General features: G+C 31.8%; 1 protein-coding gene across 2 annotated transcripts; it reads right to left on the bottom strand.

Annotated features, from left to right (window-relative positions):
* Positions 1–1,222: 1,222 nt before the first annotated feature.
* LOC112526723 (protein TIFY 5A-like) lies at positions 1,223–3,209 on the bottom strand. Of its 2 annotated transcripts, none has more exons than XM_025137123.1 (3): positions 3,011–3,209; positions 2,798–2,912; positions 1,223–1,681 (listed from the first exon to the last, which is right to left on the bottom strand). In XM_025137123.1, the coding sequence occupies exons 1-3, from the start codon at positions 3,100–3,102 to the stop codon at positions 1,475–1,477; spliced, it is 414 nt and encodes a 137-aa protein (XP_024992891.1). In that variant the 5' UTR covers positions 3,103–3,209; the 3' UTR covers positions 1,223–1,474. The 2 variants fall into 2 exon arrangements, with proteins under 2 accessions (XP_024992891.1, XP_024992890.1); XM_025137122.1 differs by having other exon boundaries at positions 2,798–2,927; positions 3,011–3,207.
* Between the last annotated feature and the right edge of the window lie 24,489 nt (positions 3,210–27,698).

Here is a 27,698-nt window from a genome sequence, read left to right on the forward strand (position 1 = left end):
CTAAATAGGACCAATTTTGTCTCCATTCCTATTTTAAGACATCAGTTTTCTGAACTCTTAATCTAAAAAGACCCAGTAGGCCAAATTAACTTTTCCCAAAATCGGAATAAATTTGAGTTGATTCTAAAAGTTTGTTCAAAAATGTTTATATATTGTAACAAAAATGTTTGTAGCTTAATATGCATATATTGTAACAAAAATGTTCGTAGCTTAGGGTTGTTTACCAAACACTTACCTGGTAAGTGCTTACCGGTAAAATTTAACTCTATTATTTACTTACTGGGTAAGATTTTAATCTACCAAAACGACATCGTATGTGACAATTTGCCCGGTAAGCACTTACTGTGGTAAGAGTCGTCGTCTTTACTTACCAGGTAAGACTCTTGGTCATTGTCTCATTTTTACCGGATAAGGTTCTTGGTCCTTAATATATTCATGATTCATCCGGTGAGGTAACTTGACTTGGTAAGATTCTTGGGTAAGATTATTGGTCCTTACCATATTCATGATTCATTCGGTGAGATAACTTAACTTGGTAAGCACTTATCCAGATAAGTGTTTGTAAACGGCGGTTACTATTTTTGTGCCAATATGGGTTGTGTTTGATGTGCAATCGGGGTTTCAAAATGGGATATTAACCTTAGAGTGTGCTTGTTTTCTAATGATGGTTGTAGCAATTCTCCACATGTATACTATACAATTGGGGTTTTAAAAGTCACGACATAACGTAAGACGCGTCTCCACTGTTATGATAAAGCCTATAGTGTTTTTGTAAGGTGTGCTCACGCCATGGCGTCGCAGTGTGCGATTTTGACTCGGTGAAACATTTTTCAGATAAAAATCTTTTGATTCTTTTTTGTGTTTTTATACTTTTATCTTTAGATCTTCAGTCTTTTACAGATTTACCTAATCATGTGACTCACATGGATTCAAACACGTACCGACATACGGTTAAAATAAAGTTATAAAACCTTTCAAAATTTTACTTTGAATATTTGATCAAGATTCTTTATATAATATTAATATATATGATTTTTATTCTTCTAGCGGTATCGTAGCCCTTGGCCTTCTAGGAGGTCAGGGGTTCAAATCTCACCATAGATGAAAAGGGTGTGTGAGTTTATTTGTTGCATTTGCCGTATATAAATATTATATACTTGAAAAAAAAACATGTATGTGTATATGTAATTATATATGTGAAAAAGTGTCGCGCACTTCCCGATAACCGATGACAAAAACGTATGCTTTTTACGCCTTCATGCCCAACAAAATTTGAAAACGAACAAACAAACAAATGTAATACAAGTACATAGTCGACAAGTCAACATGATTTCGACTGATTTTAGTTTGACTAATACATAATTCACATTGTCTTACGAGCAAAACACAACCCATGAGGAAACTCGCCATCGCTTCTGAACTAAACTATGGAACGTAACTTGTTAATCAGAACTTGTATATGTATTATCATAAGCTAGTGATGGTAAGGCGAAGTTGCTTGGATCCTATGCTTTCTCTTTTGGAGGAACCTCTGCAACGATCTTTTCATGGAAAGCCCAGCTGGGCTACACACCGGAGGCGATATCAGTGGTGAAGACGGCTCCGAAGAAGGAGTTGAGCCTGGTGTTCTTCTCCATTTCTCCTCCATCTCTTCGCTTGCTAGCTTTATTATCGTCCTTGCCTGCAATCAAATTCACATATCATTAATTGCGCAATTATCGACACTTACTTAACAATTTTGATCATACTAATCGTATATTTTAGAGGGCAAAATGTATCAAAAAGTTTAGTTTAATTACATATTGTTTTTTAAACAAATATTAATTAATATAATATAAGATGCTTTTAATTAAGGTTGCTTAAAAACCCAATCCAACGCGAAAACTCAACCCGATGTCTAATCGAGTTGTAAAATTTCAAATCTTAGGTATTGAGTTACTGTTATTTGAATCCAACACAACCCGATGAACCCGATAACCTTTTTCTTCTTGGATTTAATATAATTGTTGAATTCTATTAATATGTTGATTAATTACACTATCATGTACCCTCTTCATATACACGTATTTTTAATATGTTATCCATCTTTATGTAACTCACTCGTAAATATGTTAGTTATCGTGAATATGTATATATATATATATATATATATATGTAAATGTGATTTAGTAAGATTTAAGAAGCATGGATAAGTTGTATCAAATGATTGATGATGAAAAAGAAATTATGAGTAGAGAAATAATATATTTAAGATTAAAAGAATATTTTAATGTACCAAAGTATCAACCCGACCAACCCGTATAATTTGGGTTAGGTTGGATTGGATTGAGATAAGATTTTTCAAACGGCAAACATTAGATTAGATTGTTCAAATGTCTTCAACCCAATTAACCTAACCCATGAACACCCCTGCTTTTAATCTCTTAATTTTGTACTTGTTTTAAAGCAAATAAACGTTGCGATAAAGTTGATATTTTCCAAAAATGGCTTTTGACAAATAGAAAATAGCAACTTACTCTTTCTAGAAATGTGTTTGGTGGTTTACTTTATTCTCACTAAAATAATATTCTAAAATTTATAAATAATTAATAAAGATTCCTTTTCTTAATTTAAACACCATTTAATTGAATATCTAATTCTATGAAAATACAACATATTATATTATGGTTCAATTTTTATTTCAATTTTATGTATGATTAAAAACTTGTATATAAATAATAATCATAAAAATATATAAGCCATTCATGTTACGACACGTGCCCTTATTCATCTCAAGAGGATGGATGCAGGAAATTACCTGAAGCTCAGTGACGTCACAAATGCTGACCTTCCCCCCGTAGAAAATCGTCAGCTGCTGGTGGTTCTGCTGTTTCTCCGTCGAATCTCCGGCGAGCGTTAGTTCCATTCCTTCACTAAATCGATCAAACCCAAAAACCGTCGATTAGTAATTCCATATTAATTATATATATATATATATACAGATTTTAAGCGATTGAAAAAGGGATCTCACCTGGGTGTTTCTTGACGGTCATGGTGGTGATCGGAAAAAAGGAATGGCGACGGCGGCACAAGGCGGAGTTCCAAATTGCAGTTCCTCCTCATGTTTAGAGAGAGAGAGAGAGGTGGGTGGAATATACAATCGGTGGCCGTAGAGGATATGGTGGAAGAGATAGGGAAGAAAATGGAGAAATATATGTGTATATATATATTGTATGTATATATATATATATATGTGTGTGTGTATGCTGTAGAAGGAAATAGAAAGCGGCGGTGGGGTGGAGATGGAAAACTGGAAATGAAAATGAAAAGGAAAGAGAAAGAGAAAAGAAGCACGTGTAAAACGATATTGCCACTGACCCATTAATAAACACCGCCACCGCCTTCACTCCTTCCCACGTTGTTGACGTTCACGTGTTACGGCTGATCGACGCTCCATTTTCACCCTCTTACTCACTACCAAATTTAATCATCATAATTGTTATGTATATCTGGATAGAATTTAACATTATTATTTATTTATTAGATAAGATTTTAGTCCATTAAAACTACATCGTATACAACAATTTAATTGGTAAGCATTTATCATGGTAAGAGTCGTCGCTCTCACTTATCAGGTGAGACTCATGGCCGTTGTCTTGTTTTTACCGGGTAAGATTATTGGTTTTTATCATATTCATCCGGTGAGATAACGTGACTTGTTAAGCACTTATCTGGGTAAGTGTTTGGTAAATGGTCCCTAACTCTGAAGCAAATGAGATATTCTATTATATCTTTTTGGACCTCAACCACTACGTTACAATCTTTATGGTTAAAACCTCTTTGTTTTGTAGTCTACTAAAGGGGTGATTGATTCACGTAATAGGATTCGGTTAAATTGGAATTTGTCAAATGAATTGGAATGTAATTTGATGAAGTTTGATCACATGTTTGGTTGATACACTACAACAATATTTTACATTATAGGACGTCTAAAATGTCTAAACGTTCTAATATAATATTTATAACTTCAATTTATGAGACCAAACTATAAAATGTCTTATCTAAAAGTGTTACAATCGGTTTATAAGATGTTTTTATGACGTTTTTAAAAGATAGGTTCATAGGACGTTCTCAAAAAAAATTGTAAAATAGCTAATAAGACACTTTATTTTAAAAACGTTATAAAAATTTGTTAAAATGTTCAAAAACGTCCTACAAACCTATTATAAGACTTTAATATATGGCATTTTGTGGTTTGATCCTATAAACTTAAGTTATATAAAGTATTTTTTATTAGGACGCTTAGACATTTTAAACATCCTATAATACTTTTTTATGACAATTTCATATAAACTCAATTTTGATGTATTGACATGAATTAGAACGAAATCTCTCAAAATAATTTAAATATCCATGTTTGGTTTATAGAATGTAGTTTTCAAAATTTGATTGAAATAATAAAATGACCAAAATACTTCTTTATGACAACTTCATATTTTTTTGCTCAAATTGTAAATACTATATAATAATAAAATTAATGATCATGTTAATCGATGGTAGGCGGCGACAACAGTACCAGTGTTGGTGGCGGCGACAGCAGTACTAGTGTGGCGGCGGTGGCTGCACCGACGATGGTAGTGGCGGTAAGGGTGGTGGCGACAGGGGTGGTAAGAGTGGTGGTGGTGTTGGTCGTGTATATATTAGGCTAGGTTGTTTTAGTTAGTTTTGTATTCTTTTAAAGAGTATGAATAAAGTTTAATTGCATCACGATTGTGATAGAATGATGAAATCCATTGACAATGGAATTTGTGAATCTGATATCATTCCATATCCAAATAACTGAATGAAATTTGGTAAATGGATATCGATTTCTTTATATTCCATAAGAATCATGTGAACCAAATGATAAAGGGTTTTTAATTAAACAATTAATTAGCAGTTAATTAGACACTTCTTGATTTTTATCTAGTCTATTCGATAAAAGATTATGATTCTTACCAACCATTTTATAGTATCATATTGCTAACTGAGAATCTTACCCTGTAGAGAAGCTTGGTGATTATTAGCCGGTTAATGTTCACCTTATAAGAAACACTTATACTCTTTATTTTAATGACTAAGAATCTTAACCTGTAAAGAACATGAATGTGGTGACTCTTACCCTATAAACACTTAGGTGTTGTTTGGTTTGCAGAATTCAAAAGAATTGGAATGATCAATTTCTTTGACCAAATTCCAATTTATTTGTTTGGTTCACATGTTTTATTCCTTTGAATTGCACAAATTAATGAATTCATCATTCTTTGGATAAGTGAAGGAATTAATTTCATCCATTTGCATCTAATTTAACCAATACCCCCTTCCCTGCCCCTACTATGACCATGCTACTATTGTCACTATCATGCCCCGACTCCTAACCCTACACTACATTGTCGTCACACCCACACTCAGCCCGACATACCACCCCCGCTACCCGACCATTATGTCACCACTATCGCCATTAAATCACCAACCGACCACCATGTCGCTACGTCATTGTCATAACTACCACCCTCACCTACCCACACCTCATGGGCGTGTGGTGTCGGGAGGGGAGGGCGGTAGCTATGATGGCGATAGTAATGGCATGGTGGTTGATAGGACATGGGTGAGTTCGGGTGGTTATCGGGGCGGTAGTTGTGATGACAATAGGCCATTAGTGATGAGGCGAGGGCAAGGTAAGCGTTGGTGGGGTGGTAGTTGTGACGACAACGGTAGTTGCGTGGAGGTCGGTAGTCAGCGACCCCCCCGACCACCACCAATACCATCATGCCACTATTGTTGTCATCATAACTGTCTCCCCCACCCTCCCCCAAACAAATATGGAGATTTCAATTCTTTTAAGGGATTCCATTCCAATACCTCTCGTGCGCGGGCGGATAGAAATGCCTATAGATAAGGTAGGTAAGGCTAGCCAACCAAATGCGTGGTCAAATTTCATTCCAATTCCTTGAAAGTCAAATTCTTTTGATAAATTTCAATTTGACCAAATTCCATTATGCAAACTAAATGCCCCCTTAGGTATTGTTTGGTTCATACAATCCATGGGATTCCAAGGGAATTAGAATGGTCAATTTCTTGACCAAACTTCAATTCCTTTGTTTGATTCATTTCTTAAAATGGATGAAATCCTTTAAATTCCACAAACTAGTGATTTCATCATTTCATGGCAAAAGTTAATGAACTGAATTGCATATCTTGGAAAAGATAACATATTTTGTAATTTGGTTTAAATATACAAAAACAACATTTGCATCTAATTTAACCAGCAACACCCGACCTACACCACTGCTATCACGCCATTACTCTTCACCGTTCCAACCGCCACCCACCTACCCTACCCCACCACGACCACACCATTACCATCATAGTCACGTCTATGACGGTACCACTACCCCCCCCCCCACCATATCCTTCTCCACACCCCTTCCATCACTCACCCACCACCATGATGTTGTTATCACCATCACAACTGCCACCCCTCCGGCACCTATGTCCCCACCCACATATCCTACCTGCCACCCACCACCAATACCACCATTCCACTACCATCGTCATAGTTGCCACACCACATCAACAACCCACTCTGATACCACCATGTTACTATTGTTATCATCACAAATGCCACTTGTCACCTCCACCACCCACCACCATAACCCTACCATTTTCCATCGAATTCCATTTCAATTCTTTCAAAGTCAAATTACTTTGATGGATGACAATTCCACCAAATTTCGTTCGGCGAACCAAATGCCCCCATGAAGCATCTACAATAGATTCTCTATAATTTTCGAGAACTAAAAGATAAAATCCTTAATAAAATATTTAGACTAAACTCCAACAGATTCTCTATTTTACATGTTTCAACATTAATTATATTATCAAAATATTATAGATTTTTGTATTCCATATAGAGTTTAAAATTTATATAAAATAATATAATATAATCTTTTTGATGAGAATGAATAAAAAAAATCATTTATCTCACTTTTTTTTGAAGTACATAATATTTATATACGGCAAATGCAACAAATAAACTCACACACCCTCCTCACCTCTGATGAGGTTTGAAACCTTGACATCCTAGGAGGCCAAGAATTGCGATACCACTAGGCCAAAGACCCTTTGGTTTATCTCACTTCACGTCCAATATCAGAGAATTTTTCAAACTTGAAGCATTCTCTTATTTTCTCTATTTTCAGTGAACAATATATAGAATCTAACAGAGCAAATAAAGAATAAAACCTTAGTTTATTAAATTTTAAAGAATCTATTAACAATGTTCTAACCTAGTTTGTGTCAGTAAAGGATCCTTAAATATATGTTCTAATGTTTATTCAGTTATGTAAAAATTAAGCTTATTTGTAAGAGAAAAGTCGAGAAAACCCCAATAAATTTTTTCATATTAAATGATTAAGTTCATGAACTTTTTTTTAATAAATAAACCATTGAAATTTATTATTTTATATGATTATGTTTCTAAATAATTATTTTTGAATAAATTAACCATCGAAATTTTAGAAATTGATTATCTAAATCATTATAACCCAAAAAAACTACTTGAAACCGGCTAGAAAAATTTTAAAGTCGGTTTACTGTTTCCAAACTCAACCCTCATTCAAATCCCTTGCACCCAACATCATCATTCCCCTCCTCGCCCCATCGTCATCCGCTCTTTATCACCGCCGTTAGTGTCTGTTCTCTATCTCCGTCTTTTTTTCATTCTCCTTTTTGATTTTTTTTGTTTTTCGATTCTCCCTCTTTTTTTATTTGTATATACTACTCCATTACATTTGTTGTAAAAGAGAGAGAGTGTAGAAAGACAAAAACGGATAAAAAAAAGAGAGAGATCGATGGCTGGGGCCAACAAGGGCGATGAGCAGTATGGAGAACGGTCGACGATGGAGGCGACCAAGGAGAGCAACGTCATTGTTGAATGACGTAAGGTTGATAATGATAAAACTAATTTAGTTTTTTTTTTTAGTTTTTTTTTAAACCTTCCTAACCAGTTACAAATAGATTATTGGGTTAAAAGAATGTTTATAACAAGAATTTTTAAAAGTTCAATGGTTTCTTTATTCAAATAAATATTCAGGTTCTTAATCATTCAAACTAATAAAGATAAGTGATTTATTCATTCAAAAAAGTTCAGAAAACTTAATCAATTAAAACAGTTCAGAAAATTAATCATTTATTCGTCCAAACCCTTTTAAATCCCTCACATTCAACATCAACATTCCCCCTCGCTGCCCCACCGTCACCCGCTCTCTTTCACCATCAATAGCCTCTGTCATCTCTCTCCTTTTCGATTCTTTTGTTTTTTTAATCGTTCTCCCTTTTTTTTACATGTCTATAAAAAAGAGGACGGAGGACGATTGATGGCATGCAAGGGTCAACAACGACCACGAGCATTATGGAGAACGGTTGACAAAGGGGGCAGTAAAGGAGGCGAGGGGTTTGATTGACGTATGGTTGGAAGCAATAAAACTGATTTCAATTGTTTTTTTTACTTTAAAACCATCCCAGTTGATTGATTACAAGCAGTTTTTGATGTCAACAAAACGTAGGTTACCCATTTTTTTTAAAATTCAATAATTTACTTATTCAAAAAAAATATCTAACCACTCAAAATAAAAAAAAAGTATAATAATTTATTTATTCAAATATTTTTATTCAAAAACTCAATCATCTAAAATGAAAATATCGTGAATTGTATTAATAAATTATTTATTTCTCATTAAAAATATATATTTCATTTTATACTTCATTTTTTTATTTAAAAATATGCATATTTCTTAACGACTCTTTTCTCGTTTTTTATTCTATTAATTTTTTCCATTTTTTTATTGAAATGTCTGCTCAAATTTCTCCCACGTCCCCTATTAAAGACCACCTAGTAAAAGTGCACATTTTTTTGGATAAACATTCAAAACATTTGAAATTTATGGGCATCTAACTTCTCTGACGTTAAATATAAGTTTGGGTACAATAAACGGATTATAAATATCTGGTCAAAGTGTTGATTACTGGTATTTTAATTGGACTCTTATAATTAATACATGTCTTCAAGTGCACTAATGTAAGCGAGAATTTTTTGAGTTACTTAACAGCTGAAGTTACTAGGGAGAGGGGAGGATCGAACCTAAGACATGTTTTGTATTTGGTCAAAAGTCGTTCCGTCCATTTACCAACTGAGCTATACACTGAACTTTTTTGGGTTAGGTGGATACTCGATTATTATTCTATAGAAGGCTATAACTCACTACAACAAAATTGAGGTTTATAGGACGGCTAAAATGTCAAAGTGTCGTATTAGGATAATTTATCGGACTTAGCAAAATCGACGGATGATGATGGTTTGTACAAATTGGATGATTTGCATTTAATCGCTTCTATCCCCCTCTCTCTCTCTCTCTTTATATATATATGTATGTGTATATATATATATATATATATATATATATATATATATATATNATATATAGACTTGGGATCATGTGAGACCAATGGTTTTTCGTGAGACCCGTAAGACCAATTCTCAACCCTTGGATTAGATTTACAATCGTCAGATCTGAACATTCATAAACGCCACAAGACTTCTCAATAATTACAAAATTGTCACCGTGCAATTTAGACCATTAGATCATTAACTTATAAAGTTGATCAATGAACATAAATTGGTCTTACGGGTCTCACGAAAAACTCTTAGTCTCACGTGAACCCAACCCTATATATATATAGGGACTCATTCAAGGAAGAATTGATTAGTTTGTGGTAACCGTCAGATCCAATCTCAACCATAAATCAAAGATTAAATTAGGAAATTAATAATTTTGGTAGTTTTAACTTAAAATATTAATTAGGGGCATTTTAATCATTCTAGATTTCTTCTCTCTTCTCTCTCCTCTCTCATCTCAACTCTCAACTTTCTTCGTCGAACACCTACTCTCTCTCCAACGAAAACCATATCAACACATGATTCATACTTTGATACGCTTCATAAAATAACGAAAAAATACAGTGTGATACACTTAGTAAAGAAAACATTACCTAATGTATTGTGTTACACTTCGTAAAACAACAAAAATATATTGTAATACACTTCGTATAACGACAAAAATATATTGTAATACACACTATGATACCGGATCTGGTTGATGAATACAACTGTGATACCACTGTGATACCCAGTAACTTTTAACAGTAAGAAATTATATATTTATTTTCTCAATTGTAACTTCATAGAAGGAAACTTCCATAATTTATTGGATTAATAAGGAAACAGTATCAATCTCTTTGATTGATAATTGTTAAGAAAAATATTAATAAAATTACTAATACACCATTTTTCTTAATTAAGGTAATACAATTAATATAATTAAATGATTGGTTCATATTGGACCTCACAGTTACCACAAACTAATTAATTCTCATTTGATTATACCCCTATATCTATATAGGGAATGATTCAAACAATAACACATTCATTTTACGAGAATGCTAGAACACTCTTTTACTATAGTGAATCATATGTGATACTATATATATTCCATCACATATAATACATATGTGTTACTAAATCAGAGATGTGGACGACTTTTGACGCAAACTAGGTTGCAAGCCAAGTCACCCGTACACCACTAGGCCCCCTCTTATGTATTATCATATGTGATAAGGATGTTCTTGGTGTGGTACTATAATCCCTCACATGTGTACTAAATTAAATACACAAACGACCTTTGACACGATCTAAGTTGCAGGACATGTTGTGTTCACACCACCAGTCCCTTCACGTGTATTATCACATGTGATAAGGGTGTTCTCGCATTTTCATAAAATTAAGGTGTTGTCATTTAAACATCCATATATATATATATATATATATATATATATATATATATATATATATATATATATATATATATTAATGACTTGGTGGATTGGATTAGTGATTTTAATTATACAAATGTTTTAAATACCTCTCAAGATTTCATGGATTCTCTAAATTTGTAAGAATTTTATCTATAATACATACTCTTAAAAAATTTACTATTAAAAAAATCTCATATAACAACTGATATTACCTTCTCTCATTCTCGACATTTTTATGCTTCATATTTTACATATGTATGCATAAAAGATTATAAAAATACATCTTTATATTTAGTCAGTAAGAACTCTTTTTGGTTTAATTCTGATTTTAAACGATTTACTCATTTATATACTCCTATTTTTAGGAATTAGTCTTAAACATATTATGCGTTGATGTGATATTTACGTCTTAACAAAAATGACCTAGTAGAAACATTTTCTATAACGTAGGTCTTGTTTGTTTTTTGGAATTTACCTTTTATTTGCCTCTTAACTTTTACCCGTTAAGAGTTTGGCCAAATAAGAGTGTTTGATCTGTTAAGAGAAAAATCAACCCCTTATTTTCCTCTTATGCACTTTTAATCCATCTGTTCTCAATCGCTCCCATTACCAGATACAACTCTTCTCTCAATCGATGGATCCCAGCTTTCGTCCCAAATTTGATACAAATTTTATCAATCCAAATCTCGTTGATTCTGCTTTTAGGTTACAACATCACCTCTTAGCAATCTAACGATATTAAACTTCAACACCTCTTAAAAAAAAACATCTTATTGTCTAAATATAAGAAAGGAAATTGTGTAAATTTTAAATTGGGAGTTTGCTTTTAAACAATTGATTTCATCTTATTTTATCATTTTAAGTCTAATACAATTTCTGAAATTCTTTTAAGGATATCAGATTGAACGAATAAACTTTACTATAACAAAATTGGTTTTTAAGATGTCTAAACGTCTTAATAAAATACTTTATAAAACTTATGTTTTAATAGATTTATATGACGTTTTTTACACTACCAAACTGATCACCTTTTCTGGCGGGCATATCCGCCGGAAAATAGAGTTTCCGACGGATATGGCCGCCAGAAAATGAGGCGGCGGTAAATCTTTTTCGAGCGGATTTTTGGTTTTCCGCCAGAAATTAGCCAACTTGTTTTTTGAGTTTATTTAAAAATTCTTAATTAAATTAAGAAATTATTAATAAGATTTTAGAAAAAAAAAATTGAATTAATTTACCTGTGGAAAAATCCGTCGGTAATGCAATCTGTCGTAAATTTAATTTAATTTTTAAAATTATTATTTAAATATTTCCAACGGATTTATCCACCGGTAATCCTTCGGAAAATCACCCAACTTTAGAAACTAATTTTCATGTAAATATTTAAAACCTATAAAACTTCTATTTAAAACCTATAAATCCTAAAAAAAAGGCTAAAAAAATGAAATGCCATTAAATATCATACATTAAACTAAAAAACAAGAAATGTTCAATACAATTATTCCGATCAAAGTAGCATACAATTGTTCTAAACAGAAACTAAATTGTTCCAAAACAAACATATATTAATTACTGTGACAGCGAGAACTGCTGAGATTGACTGAGCAGCTTGATAAATAATTATAAAAGTTATTTTTTATTTTAACAATAAAAATACCATCAAATTTGGGTATTAAAATATGAATCCAATTATACTTAATTACAATGTTTCAAGATATCATAAATATATTAAATCTAGGGCTGTAAACGGACCGCACAAACATGAACGGAAACTTGTTCATGTACTTCGTTCGTTTAACTTAACCGAACAAACGAACGAACACAAACGGTAAACGAACGGAAATCTTTGTGTTCGTGTTCGTTCGTTTAGAAATCATGTGTGTTCGTGTTCGTTTATTGTCGTTCGTTAACACGTTAAACGAACAGGCGAAACGAACATAAACGAACAGTGAAAAGTGAAAAAGATAAAAATTTCAAATAAGACAAAATAATGGTAAAGTTTAAATCTAAATCAATTCTAAAAAGTGTTGTCCGGATAATAGTGTTTACCAAACGTTTTTTTGTAAGTACTTAACGACAATAAAATAACGTTTATAATCCCATTATAAAAGAAAAGGTCAAACATCTTAACTTTTAATAAATAAATAATCTTTTACTAAATCAATTTATTTACCAAAAAAATATATTTATTTATTAATATATGATGGTAGTGTATTTGCCTTCTAAATAATACATATTTATTGGACTTTAAATCATTTTCTTAACCAAAATTAGTACTTTGAATTTTGTAATTGAAATGTAAATTATTCAACAAATTACCATTATTTTAATAAAATTTTCCTATTTTTTTTTAATTCTATTTTTATACTTTCTTTTTCTCTTCCTTGCTTCTTTTCCTTGCAAAATCCTAATTTCATTTTCTAGAAACTTTTTCTAAAAAACAAACAAAAGATGATTTTGTATTTTCATCTTCTAGTACGGTTTCTTTACCGCTGCTGACGGTGATGGTAGGCAGAATAGAAATTTTCAATGGGCCAACGGTGGCGCCACCTCCATCACCGGCGGAAGAACTGGTGGGTTTCAAGAAAAAAAAGAGGAAGGTTGTGACTGCGTGAAGTGGACAGCAGGGTGGCGTGAAGAAGGCCGAGAGCGAGGGTACAGAAAGGAGGAGGAGGACGGAGAACGGCTAGGGGTGAAAACGTTATTTGGTGATGTCTTGGTAAGATCGCGTCAGCATCTCACTGATTGCATACCGAGGCAGATTTATTGACCGAGTCAGTTTGGTCAGCAGCTAGTTACAACCCTCTAAAGTAGGAGGGTTCATGGATACAATTGGCTTATTTTAAAAGCGTTCTAAATTTTTTGTTAAAACTTTAAAAACGTCATATAAACTTATTGTAACATTTTTTAGTATGACGTTTTTGGTTTCATCGTACAAAATATTTTATTAAGTATTTAGACATTTTAACCGTTATATATTCACTATAAAATACACCATCAATTATTATTTCCCTTTTAAACTCTTAAGTTTGAATTGATTGATTTAACATATGCAAACTAGATAATTCTTTTTTCATTTATTTTTATAAAAATTGATACAATCTACAACAAATATAAATAGCTGCAATTAAATTTGAACTAATTATTCAAGTCATCTATGTGTATTTTGACTTTTCTTCATATTTTGCATGAAAGTCAACAATGGTGTGTTATTAATCCCATTTTACTCTTTTCTAAGGTTAAATTTCAAAAAAGGATGAAAATTTAATAAGGTTATGATTGTCATTAAATGTATGGAGTTGGTTTTTTTTATATAGAGGGGAAGGTCCCTCCTCTCAAGAGAAAACACTAAACGTTAAAAGCAACAGATTTAAGCACTTGGGTGGGGGCGAACCACATCCACCAAAAAAGAACCAAGGCTCCCCGAGGAGAAAGAAAGGAAGAAAAAAAGGGAGGAGAAGAGAGAGAGAGACCGGCCACTAGGAAAGGTTCCAGGCAAGCCGAGCCCTAACAACATTCGGGGTGGGCTTTATGGTCAGGCTAAGGAGCCTGGACCGGACATCATTAGTAATTGTCTTAACCACCATATCATGCGATCTTCTCTTATTCTTGAAGATACGATTATTCCTTTCCTGCCAGCGGTGGTAGACGGTTCCATCAAGCACTAATCTTTGAATGATAGACCAAATGGTCTTGCCTTTGGTGGCTTGCTGGAAAATACTGATAATATCAGCCCAGTTATCAGGGATAACATGGAGGTTCAGCTTGGGATTTAGGCCATTCCGAACCTGATTAGGAAACAAACACTCAAAGAATAGATGCCAATGAGAATTAGGCCCGTTATGACCGAATGCACATGACAAGTTAGAATAGGCCTCCTAGAACCAAAGCTTATCATGCGTCTTGAGACGCTGCTTGAGGACAACCCAAAGAATGAAAGCATGTATGGGGATGTTTTGAGAGAACCAGACCATGTGGTGCCAATCGACATCTGGCTCATTGGGGCATGTATGGGGACATCCTAGTTGACAATATATGAGAGTTAGAACAAGACATTACATGGACCAAATTGTTGTTTAAAATCTTATCAGTGTATGATATTGTGCCAAGAAATTTAACTGATACAAAGAGTTTTGGGGATTAAAACGAAATGAAATTAGTTTTCTCAACTAAAAGTATAAAAAAAGAATTTCAAATCGATTAATCTACATGTCAATGAAGAATAAAAAGACGATATTTTTACTTTACTTGTATTACTACTCCTAGAACTCATAGGGTTTTTTTAGAAATACGTACTATAATATCATATTTAATGGTCAAATTTTTGGTCACTCGTTTTTCTGTGATGTTTTTGTTTAATTGATTAGATACGTCTAACAGTAAAACTCGAACTCATAACTCCTATCAGCCAGATATATCTATCATTATCATGTTAGTCATGTTTGAATGATATCTAATTATTTTCTTAATAAATCTGATAATTTAAAATTCAAATTTCACATTTATTAGTTATCTTGCCGTATCCAACTTAAAAATGTATTACTATCAGTTTTGATTTTAAACCAGATCAGAAAAATATACTTATAACTACTACTTAAAAATAAATTAATTTAAAATATACAAAAATGCAATTTAAAAAAGAGTTTGCAATTAAAAAAACAACCAATTTTAGCAAACCCCTATTCACTCTATACACTTCAACTTCAAATTACCTCCATTTCATCTATACTATATTATAAATCATTTGACAAAAATTCTTAAAAACCATTTTTTTATGAATGAAGTACCGTTTACTATGCATATTACTTAAAATTCAATATTATAAGTAAATTGTGCATACATACAACTTATTAAAGCTCTATGTTTGAATTCGTATAACTAACCGCGGATAAACATAAGATAAACATCTCATTTTAAAATATAAAAAATCTAAAATATAATTAGGATAATTATTGAGTTCTAACAGAATACTTAATTATTATTTTTATAAAAACAATATATTATTAAACCTAAATTAAGTTACTTCGTTACGATAAATTAAATTATATATAAAAACTTTGAATTAAAAAAAATACACAAAAATAAGAACTTTTAAATAGTTAATTTGATACTAATATTAATATATTTTTTGTAAATTTTATATGATATTTTCAAATTTATATTTTATTCAAAAATAAAAACATTATTGCTTTCTCAAAGCCACATAAAATCGTATCATATAGCATAGATAAAAAATAAAATAAAATATTAAAATTAAAATATGTCTCGATGCATTGCACGAATACCCTTCTAGTTAAATGAAAAGAAAACTTATCACATAAGTCTCATTAACACACTTTAGGCTTCTGAGAATAATGAAAATGTTATATGTAACATTTAACTAATAATTTTAATATTTTTGGAAAAATTATTAATAAATATTTAATTATTAATTGATGTACATTTTTTAAAAAAAATTATTAATTTATGAATTAATATTTATTTTTGTAAATTTGTTAGTGAAATAGTTTTAATAATTAATAAAAATAATCTTTTAAGCATTCAAAATCATTAATTAATGTGTTTTTTTTTTTTTTTTGAATTTTGGTTACAATAATCGAAATTCTTGCAAAATACTTCACATCCCTTAATAAGATGATGAGACGAGATAAATTCGTAATAATATTATAAATATGATATGTGATGTTATAAATGTTTCTTTATTTTTAATATAATAAAATATATTAGTTATTTTTGTTAGAAAAGATTAATTTACTAAATGTATTTTATTATATCACATCTATAATTAAGTAATTTATTTATCGTTTTATATTTAGTCAAGAAATTTATCAGTTAATTATTATCAAACATGATTAATTTCAGTTAGTTTTACTGTCACAAACAAAACTAAAGATGGAACTATCGTGGATGAATTGGTTATAAGTTAGCATCGAAGACAATGACAACACTTTCAAATAGAAAGACGTGAAGTCCACCATATATTATTTCTATTCATATATTTATAAGACACTTGTTTTTATATAAGATATTTTTTAAATAATGTCATAAAAAGTTTATAGCATATTTTATTTTAAATGCTCAAAAACGTCTTATAAACTTACTTCACGCTTTTACAAGGACAAATAATTGTTTGGTTTTATATATTTAAATCCTATAAAACAACTTATTAGAACATGTAAACATTATTTGGAGTTCTATAGATTTGGTTTTTTTGTAGTAGTTAGATAGATGCACCGGTGAACTTAAAGTTGATCAAAGATAGGGATGACAAACAAATCAAAACCGACTATGAAAACTGAAAACCGAGAGTTTCTGGACGAGGACGATTAGCCTGGCTCGGCCTGACCTTATAGGTATGTGTGTATATATACGGGAGGGATCAAATGCAAAACAAACCATTTGTACAAACGGTACAAACTATCCTTATCCGTCGATTTCATTGTTAATTCAATGAAATTGTTTCATCTAATTATTTTTTTGATGAAAGTGTTTCATATATTTTTATTTCCATGTAAAAATGAAATTGTTTCATGTATTTCTCATTTTGATGGAATTTTTTTTAATTAATATAATGAAGATGCTAATGTCCATAATTAACGTCATCCAACATAAAAATGACTTATAAGCCCTCATAATTAACAAGCTTAAAAAAGAAAAAAAATTACGATTGATTGAATGAGATTTGTACAAATTGTTTGGTTTGCATTTCATCCATACCATTACGTATTGTAATTCATTGGGTCAGTTGTGGCTTCGGTTTTAGGTTTGGAATAACCAACAGTGAACGGGGAAACCAACAGAGGTCGGTGATTTTTACTCTTAATTGGTTCCGCAATGTAGATCAAGGAAACTGTAGGTCCCCGATGCATATTTTCGTCTTTTTTCATTTTCTCTTTTATATCTATATCATGAATATATAATTACCACAACCCTCTCGCCCTTTTTTTAGACGCTGAGAGACGAAATCTAGGGGGAGCGAATGGGATCTGCATACATCACTGCACTTCCACTTGATACCTATTGTAATGATAAATGACTCGTCTCGCCGTGACCTTCACCCCCCATCAGATAGTGAAATAGAACATGAAAACCGTAAGCTCCCATAGAAAAAACCTGCTAGTGGAAGAAGACCTTCTAGGGATAAGAGACATAGGTTCCCTGAGAAAAACCAATAGCCCCATAGGTAACCCTTTCCCCCTACCTCTATAAATCGTTAAGTCTTCCCTTAACAACAATGGTACACTCTCCATCCCTCAGAAGAATGAAGCCCATTGGCGCATTCTGCGTCCAAAAACCACTATCGTTCGATCATCTTCTCCATCAACACATTCACCGTGCCCTACATCACCACCTACTATACCATCAACACATTTTAGTGAAATTAACGTTCTCTTTTGTGTAATTGAATTCACAACAGAATATGAGCTTGTTAGTTAAACTGTAACACAGGTCCAACAATTGTGGAGTGTACACTCGGGTAAGTTAATTAGAACTCGGAACGCCAGATGATACCATCTGACGGGGGTCCAAGGGTGCCACACTCCCTTGCGGAGTCCTGGGAGAAGCACCCCTGACGGTGGTCCGCTAGCAAATGATGCGTCAACTTTCAGAATGGATGCTCTAGTGTTCATCCAGCTGATGATGCTTCAACTTTTAGGAAGGAATTCCATCGGTTTCGTAACTATCTTTTCTCCAACCTTCACTGTTATTTCAAGCAATCACTTCGATTTAATAAGCTATTCTCACATTAATATAAGAATAATCACTATTCTCTTGATTTAAAAGATGACGAATTCTATCAAAATCGATACTGATATTTAATATTATCTTCAAATTAATTTCATGATACCCAGATAGATTTGAGTCGAAACACAACTTAAAGAAAACAAACTCTCACACATTTTTGGATTTTATCTAAATTCTATATATATACTGTTTTCTCACCATACTCATGAATTCTTCCGACATATAAGATATTTTCTATAATTTCCATGTGAACAAACATTGTGAAAGTAGGGACCAATTCTATTATTGTATCTCCTGTTCTTATTAAAGAAAATCTGATGTATGAAATTTGATCAATCTCATACCCCGATATTTGCATCCAACTCGTGAATCACGTGACCAAAGTGGAACATGATTTATGGGTTTACATCAAAAGCCAAAGACATGTTAGTTTGTGTGCCACGAAACCTACATCGTATAAGTGCCATCAATCCATCACATGTTAAATGCATTTCTTATTGTTTTACATGAAAATAGAAAAGGAAAATTTATGCCGTCTCATCAAATTTATTAGTAAATTACATGTTTTGTACCTACGGTTTTGTGAAAGGGTTATGGATTGTGTTTTTAATTTGAAAAACGTTTGGAGTTGAGATCTCTGGTTTGCATTTTGTTTTAGATCGAGTCGTTTTCCTTTGTTGGGATGCCCATGTTAGGGACAATTTTGTCTTTTTTACACTTAGAGCCATTTAAAGAAAATAAAAAGTAATTGGCGGGATGACTACCCACCACCATAAGACCTCCTCAAACACAAAAAAAAAACAAAAATTAAAAAGCAAATACGATATTTCAATAAATTAACTTGTACATATCATTTAAAGATTGTCAAACAAAACCCATAATCTTCTTAAGGTTTGGTTGAAGAACAGAGTAGAAGCACTGACACCGGAGTAAAACCCGACACGAAAAAGAAAACCCTGAAATTAAGAAAACTGTTGATTTTGTTTGATTCGAATAACGAAGTAAAGGCAACCACGTCGGAGTAGAAGCAGCCAAGAGCATATATCGAAAACAATCACAATTCCGTTCAAAGCATTGTGAAATTCAACATAACACCATTAATGTGGAATCCTAACTCATATAAAATTCACATCTCTTTCTCACTATGAAAGCTTAAAACCATATATATGAAACAAAATCCTAAAAGACTGAACGAAAACATGTGAAATTCTTACTCGGGATTCTACTTTTCAAGGTTTTTTGTTACCCCGTCACTTCAAGTTTGTACCTTTATTGCCGAACCTTCATTGAAGAATGTTGCTTGAAACCTAGCAGAATGTATTCAAATAAACTGGATAATCGGTTATGTGGAGAGGACTTTCTGGTGAAATCAAATCATCGTAACTTGGATTACAAGGCAAGTGTAGTAATTACCCCGTAAACTCCTTTTTTCGATGATTTCGATGATAATATTACAAATATGCCACTAGTTAACACATAAGCTTGATGAAATGCCTTGAACGACTTGGATGAGTTCGCACAGTTTTCAACAAAGGGAGGGTTTGTATTTTACTGAACCCCCTCTCTCTATACATACACAGACGTTAATGGAACATTCATCTTTAATACAATCAAGAACGTATATTAGAGTTTGTGAAAAAAAAAAAATATGCCTTATAGCTTTGTTAAATTACTTATTTACCCCTTAAAATCATTACAAATAGCATAAACACATTTTAGGAGAGGTATATATGTGATTATCATCATCAGAATTAAAAAAACATAAGGAATTTGATACAATGACATTTTTGCCAAGAAATTCCCGTTCCATTTTAATAAATAATTATACAAAGTAATTTATCTGTTGTTTGGCATGACCATATTCTGCTTTGACATTATTCATTTGTATCGAAAATTAAGTAAGACATAATATAGAAACATGTTACCGTATTTTACCCATTATATAATCAGGTTAGAAACACGTCAAATCAACGCTCTCAACCTAAAAATTGACGATACCTACCAAACGATGTACTCAAAAATTGTTGCACCATAGTTTTTTTAAAAGTAATTTAGTTGAATGCATTGTTTCGTACTTTTTCATGATATACTAAAAGATACGAGTTTAAAATCCACCATTAAGGCATTAAATATGTCTAATAAATATACAATAAAAATTATTTCGCCCCGTTTTAGATGCAAATTCTGATAATATTATAAACAGTGGAAACAACATTAGTTCTGTCTGATCGTCAAATTCATCCGATTTTCCAAATCTGGCCATGTATTTAGGCCCTAAAATAATTTTTATGATAAATATGTTATTTTAAACTATCTGAAGCCTAACTTTTATACCAAGTCTTAGAGGGTGTTTGAGATTTGCTTATTTGAAACAACTTATGGTTTTCTACAAAAGTGTTTATCAATTTATTATAAGTTAGAATGATTTAACTTCTTCAAAAACTCCTTATTGCCGGTTTGGCACCGGTATAAGTTGTTTATCCAAATACTCAAAAGTACTTATTTCCGATACCACACTGAAATAAGTCAATAAGTTATTTTTGTAAGCAATACCATACACCCCCTTAGTCCATTATTTCACATATTAATTTAGATAAAGAAAATTCTTATAACAACAATGATAGTCCAACATGACTTTTGTGCCATTTATATTCTGATATGAACCTAAGTGCAAGTTAGATATGTTGTCAAAATCAAATCTAAATCATAATTGATTTAAAATCTGGTGACAAACTTATGAAAGTTATAAAATAAACGTTAACAGATGTTAAATGTTAAATGTTAACATAAATTAACATGAAAATGTTAACATAAATTGGCATAAATTAAAATAATAATATAGATTAACATGAAAGTTAGCATGTTAACTGTGAATTTCCGCTAACAAAGCGTTTCTTACGTTTCTTGCTAATTTTTGATTTTTCATGGAATCTAATCCTATACGAGTCAAGCACTGTTCTAAAAGGCTCGCTGTAACAGTCGTCATGAAGCGTTGTGCCTTAAAGCTTGTATTTTTTGTCACATTAAGTCTCTGGCACGCCATGGCCTTAAGCACGAGTTCAATCTCTAACATAATATTTGATTTTTCTTACCTTTTAATGTCTTATATGTTAGTTTTTGATATAAAACTAATGTAAATTGTTTAATATCATTGACTCATTGAATAACAATAAAAACCATTCATATATATATATATATATATAATATTATTTATGACGCCATGGCTTTGAAAAACATCGTCGCCTCGCCATGGCTTCTAAGGCCAAGCCATGCCTCACACCATATAAAACCTTGGGGGCAAATTTTGTGAGCTATAAAAATGTTACAAAACTTGTGAGAAAGTACCATCTTAGGTGCCGTTTACCAAAACGCTTACCTGGGTAAGCGTTTACCAAGTCACTTTACTTTAACAGATGAATATGGCAAAGGCTAATAATCTTACCCGGTAAGAGCGAAAGCAAGAATCGATAGTCTTACCCGGTAAGTGAGGACGAGAACTCTTACCATGGTTAGCGCTTACCGGGATAAATTGTTGCATACGATGCGTTTTAGTGAATAAAATCTTACCCGGTAAATAAACGATAATGTTGAATTTTACTGATAAATGCTTACCGGGTAAGTGTTTAGGTAAACGACCCCTTAATTTATCGTTTCACATGATTTTTTTTTCATTTATATCGTGTTCTTGAATTTGGGGAGAAAAAAAAAGAAAATAAATGCATAAAAAAGAAAGAAAAGGAAAACAATTTGTTTTTTTTTCTGTGTTCTCGAGAGGGAAGGAAAGGAAAAGAAAGAAAATATTTTTTGAACAAGAGAGAAAAGAAAATGAAAAATGTCATTTTTACAAATATACCTTTTAAAAATACATCATTTATTATGAAAGTTTGGGTAGTTTTGTAATTTTAATGATATTTTTAAAGGGTTTTAATTTCTTTCATTTCCTTCGATTTCCTCCCACATTTGAATGTAAAGTTTTGAGAGTAAACTTATCATTATTTTTCTTCTTTTTCCTTTCTTTTTTCCTCCTGGAAAAATTTCGAGAACACGAGTTTTTTTTTTACTTTTCTCCTTCTTTCCCTCCCTTTCCTTACCATTCTTTCATAAAAAGGTTTCGAAAACAAAACATTAAGGGGCCGTTTACTAAACGTTTATCCGGGTAAGTGCTTACCAAGTCACGTAACTTCACCGGATGAATATGGTAAGGACCAAGAATCTTACCTGGTAAGAATGAAACAATGACCAAGAGTCTTATCCGGTAAGTGAGGGCGACGTTTTTTACCACGGTAAACGCTTTCCGGGTAAATTGTTGCATACGATGTCGTTTTGGTGGACTAAAATCTTACCCAAGAAGTAAATAATATAGTTAAATTTTACTGATAAGTGTTTGGTAAACGGCCCCTAAAGTTAAGATTTGAGGTATTGTTTCACATATATTTATTTCACAAATTATTAGTTTCACAATTTGAAACTTTTTAACATGTCTTTTTTGGGTCATAATGTAAACCAAAAATTGTTCCATATCTATTTTTTTTTTCAGAATGTTTACATTAAGAAAACGATACCTTAAAACATAACATATGATGAAAAAAAAAACATGTAATAAAAAATACAAGATTAAAAACTGAATCGTACTATTAAATTCATCAATCATTACAATAACAACAAGGTCAAACATGCTTACGTAACAATATATGCATAATAGCATTGACCACATGAAAATTTGAATATATTACGCATAAGATTCGTTGTACCATCATCTCAACTCTTAATTAGTGCATTTCCATCGACTCCGTAGCTCTCACATCTTAAGAGTTCTACCCACATCTCATAAATCATCAATTAAAGTCTCAGATTCCAACTTAAAATATATCTCTGATACCAACTTGTAACACTCCTAAAATAGGAGTAAATTTAAACCGCTAAGCACAACTAGAAATAACATCAACTATATATAAATTCGCTCATGGAGGACTACAATTGTTTACATCAACGAGCAAATGGTAAACTAACAACCTACTAATCTGAACTAATCTGAAGTCCAGATTACAGATGGGTGTCACTACTATTACCAAAAGAATCCTATCTAGACTTAAAGCCAAATTCATAAAAAAAGCTATCAATCCCAAAAGTGCCTCTACCGGCATCCAACAATCCGCTCAAGCCTTCTTGGCCCCATTATTTATAGGTTCTGGTATACATGTCATTTAAGAAAAAGTGTTAGTTTTGATGCCTAGTGAGTCAAAGCAATTTATAAATAAAAGAAGTAAACATAAAGTTGGAATTATAAACTTGATCAAACCTAATAATCCACATATTTCATTTAAAGACTATAAAGTCCAAAACTCATCTTATGATGACTGGGGAGACCCAATTTCCATAGATAGTGGCAGAACAGAAAAATACGCCATGTATCTATGTTATAGAGTCTCACTATGATCAATGGCAATTGAGTTCAACCAATCGTGATCTATAGTTCTAGGCTTCTGATGATCCTAGTTATGTTCATTCACTAGAAATTACACCATATGGTCAATGGCTGGTATCCGACTCTAAGAGTTTGTACTATAATGCCCCTGATGACCAATGCCTATTTCTAGTTACAAAATGGGAAAATCATCCCATCTCAAATTCAAACCGACTCATATGCCGATGAATCCATTGTATTACATTGTACTTTTCCAACTTTAAAATCAACCAACTATAATCAAACATATAGTTTTCATCATGCAAAATGCCATCATCAACATTTAAATCCAAGGTTGAACTAGGGTCACGGCATGAGTTGCCCGCATCCTACGCACATAACCTTAGAAGGTTGCACGACTAAGGGAACAAATTAAGTCGCGGATGACCTCACTTTGTGTAGAACAAGTCGAGTCGCGTTTAATTGACTTAGCAACACTTGATTTAATCATCATTTTATGAAATATTTTAGATAACTAATGTACTAAATATGACTAGAAATGTATCTGCAACAAACTGACTTGACGAGGAATCCATCCTCTTGAACAAACACGACCCTTGTATAATGCAACACGACACATATCGATTCTAAAGACAATGACATGGACCCTGAATAATAATTCATGTTTCGTTTGATTCTATGTCCTCACAACTTTTGTTTTGGTTTTGAGAGTGTAAGGGGTGTTTGATTCGTAGATTATAAAGAAATCTGATGAAACTGGAATGTTGAATTTCATTGACCAAATTTCATTCCCTCGTTTGGTTTATTTTTCACCAAAGGAATCTTCAAAATCCTACAGATTCCACTAATAAAGGAATTTAACATTCCTTAGTAACTACATGGTATTTTGATACAATACTCTTAACCCAATATACCATAATCTCATAAAACACAATATGACCATCGTCGACCGCCTTCAACCACCGTCGATCTGAATCGTCGTCGACCACCGCCATCTGAACCATTGTCGACCATCGCCATCTGAACCATCGTCGACTACCACTAATCTGAACCACCGCCGACTACTACCGATCTAAATCACCGTCGGCCACCGCTGATCTGAACCACCACCGATTTAATCCACCATCTATTTGAACCACCCCCGATCTGAACCATCGACTATCTGAACAACATCCAACCATCACCACCGATCTAAACCACCGACGATTATCACCGATCTAAATCACCGCAAGACACCGTCGACTACGAACGATTTGAACAACCATTGATCTGAACCACCACCACCGTCGTCCATCTGAACCACTGCTAACCATCTTCATCTGAATCACCGCGGACCACCATCGATCTAAACCACTACGAACACCACCATCTGAACCACTATAGACCCCCACATATCTGTACCACCGTCGACCACCTTTGATTTAGTAATGTCGTTTGGGTTATGGTTATATCTAGGTTGTGTATTTTATATTGTTTTACATATTAAATAATTATTTTATTAAAATACTTTTAGTTTTAAAAAAATTAAAATTTTCAAAAAAGGCATTTTGGTCATTTACCAATATTTCATTCAAATTCCAAAGCTATATTTTATGAATCAAACAGACATATTCCAATTTTTTATTAGATTTCATTCTAATGTCTGTCAACCAAACATGTGGTCAAACCTAACAACATTTCATTCAAATTCCTTGGAAGTCAAATTTCTTTAACAAATTTAATTTCATCCAAAAATATTTTGCGAACCAAATGTCACCTAAGAGTCTTTTCGGTTGGTTAATAGTTCTACACAATATCTTGTTATATTAGTAGAGCTCAAGGTTTCTTGATTTGAATATGTTTGTCAGTTAGTTATCAATTAATTTTATGAAGTCCAAAAACCTTTAAGTAGTTGTACCTATGCAGTGTTAGGTTGTAAACTTGACTTTTAAGAGAAAATATGGTTAAAAAATTTTAAAAAAATATATCAATATGAGTACTAAATTAAAAAGAATAATATACCCTTTTAAATATAAATTTGTTTAATTATTAAAATAATTATATTTAAACAATTTAGACTTTAAAATTAAGTTTCCATAACTCTTTAAACTTTCACTTTAACTATTTACAAAACGAAAAAATAAAAAATATTTCGAATAATTAGAAAATTTTGTTTGTATCATTGATTTATATATTCTAATACTTAAAACTCAAATATTGTATAATACATTAATTCTTATAAAAGTTATAACGTCATCTAAAGCCAACAATTTTATAGTAAACCAGTTAAAATTCTTATCAAGTGAACTTTTACTGAAAATTATAAAACTGAATTCAACGATATATATATATATATATATATATATTATAAGTTCAATGTCTCTTTAAATTGTATAATACATTATGATTATAAAAGTTATAATATAATCGAAAGCCAACAATATTAAAGTAAACCGGTTAAAATTCTTATCAAGTGAACTTTTACTGAAAATTATAAAACTGAATTCAACGATATATATATATATATATATATATATATAATTATAAATTCGATGTCTCTTTAAATATATAAATTTAAATATAGTTTTTGAAACAAAACATGTTTTTTTTCCTTTGACCTTTATATGGTTGTGATTTGTGACCTAATATTCTATACGTGATCAACACTCATCGTGAAAACATCACATGCCAATACTTAACAAACACATGTTATTATAAAATAGAGTTGTTTATCAAATAATTGTTTATTTGAAATAATTTATGTTTTTTTATAAAAATATTTATCAATTTATTATAAGTCAAAAGGGTTTAATTTTTTCAAAAACTTCTTATTACCGGTTTCGCACCGGTATAAGTTGTTTATCCAAACATTTAAAAGTGCTTATTATCGGTACCACAGCAAAATAAGTCAATAAGTTGTTTTTATAAGTAATCCCAAACACCCAATGAATATGATTCAAGTACTCATTTAATTAAATAGTTTTGATCCAAAAATACTTTTATAATGTTCTCGTTCGTCACAAAACAGTAAAGATATGATGGAATAACTTATCTATTTCTTAAGCAGAAGTCTCGTTTAAGGAATTTTTACCTTCCCCAACTGACTGATTTTTAAACCAAAAGCAGATCGAGAAGATACCACATTTTGTGGATTATATAACGTGTTTGTCAAAGGCATCGATGAACGAATATTATTCATTCCTATCCGGTCTTTTCAAATGATACATATAGTTGAAGATTCTTATTCTTTTATGATAAAATTATTGGACGATATCGAAGCTTTTTGTATATGGTTTGGTATAGTTCATATTTTGAGAAATGTATTGTTAAAAACTCAATTTTGAAGAATGTATTACATAATTGATGCAACTAAGAGATTTTTTATAGCTTTCTGAACGAAAGAAACCATATTATGACTTTATAAATAAAAATATCGTTACATTTTTTTTTTATTGTTTCGGGTATCTTGTTATAGTCTTGAGGACATTAAAATAGAGCTTTCGAAAATAGATTTTCAAAATAAAAACCAAAACTGTATGTACCATTTGATGCAATTTATCTTCTTCATGATTTCAAAGTTTTGCTTCGCATATGTTGTAACTAGTGATGGCTAAAAACCGGTCTTGGGCCAGGCCGAGCCTAATCGGTCTCAAACTTTCTC

This window comes from Cynara cardunculus (genome assembly GCF_001531365.2).
Source record: "Cynara cardunculus var. scolymus isolate 2C chromosome LG 14, CcrdV1, whole genome shotgun sequence".
NCBI lineage: Eukaryota > Viridiplantae > Streptophyta > Magnoliopsida > Asterales > Asteraceae > Cynara > Cynara cardunculus.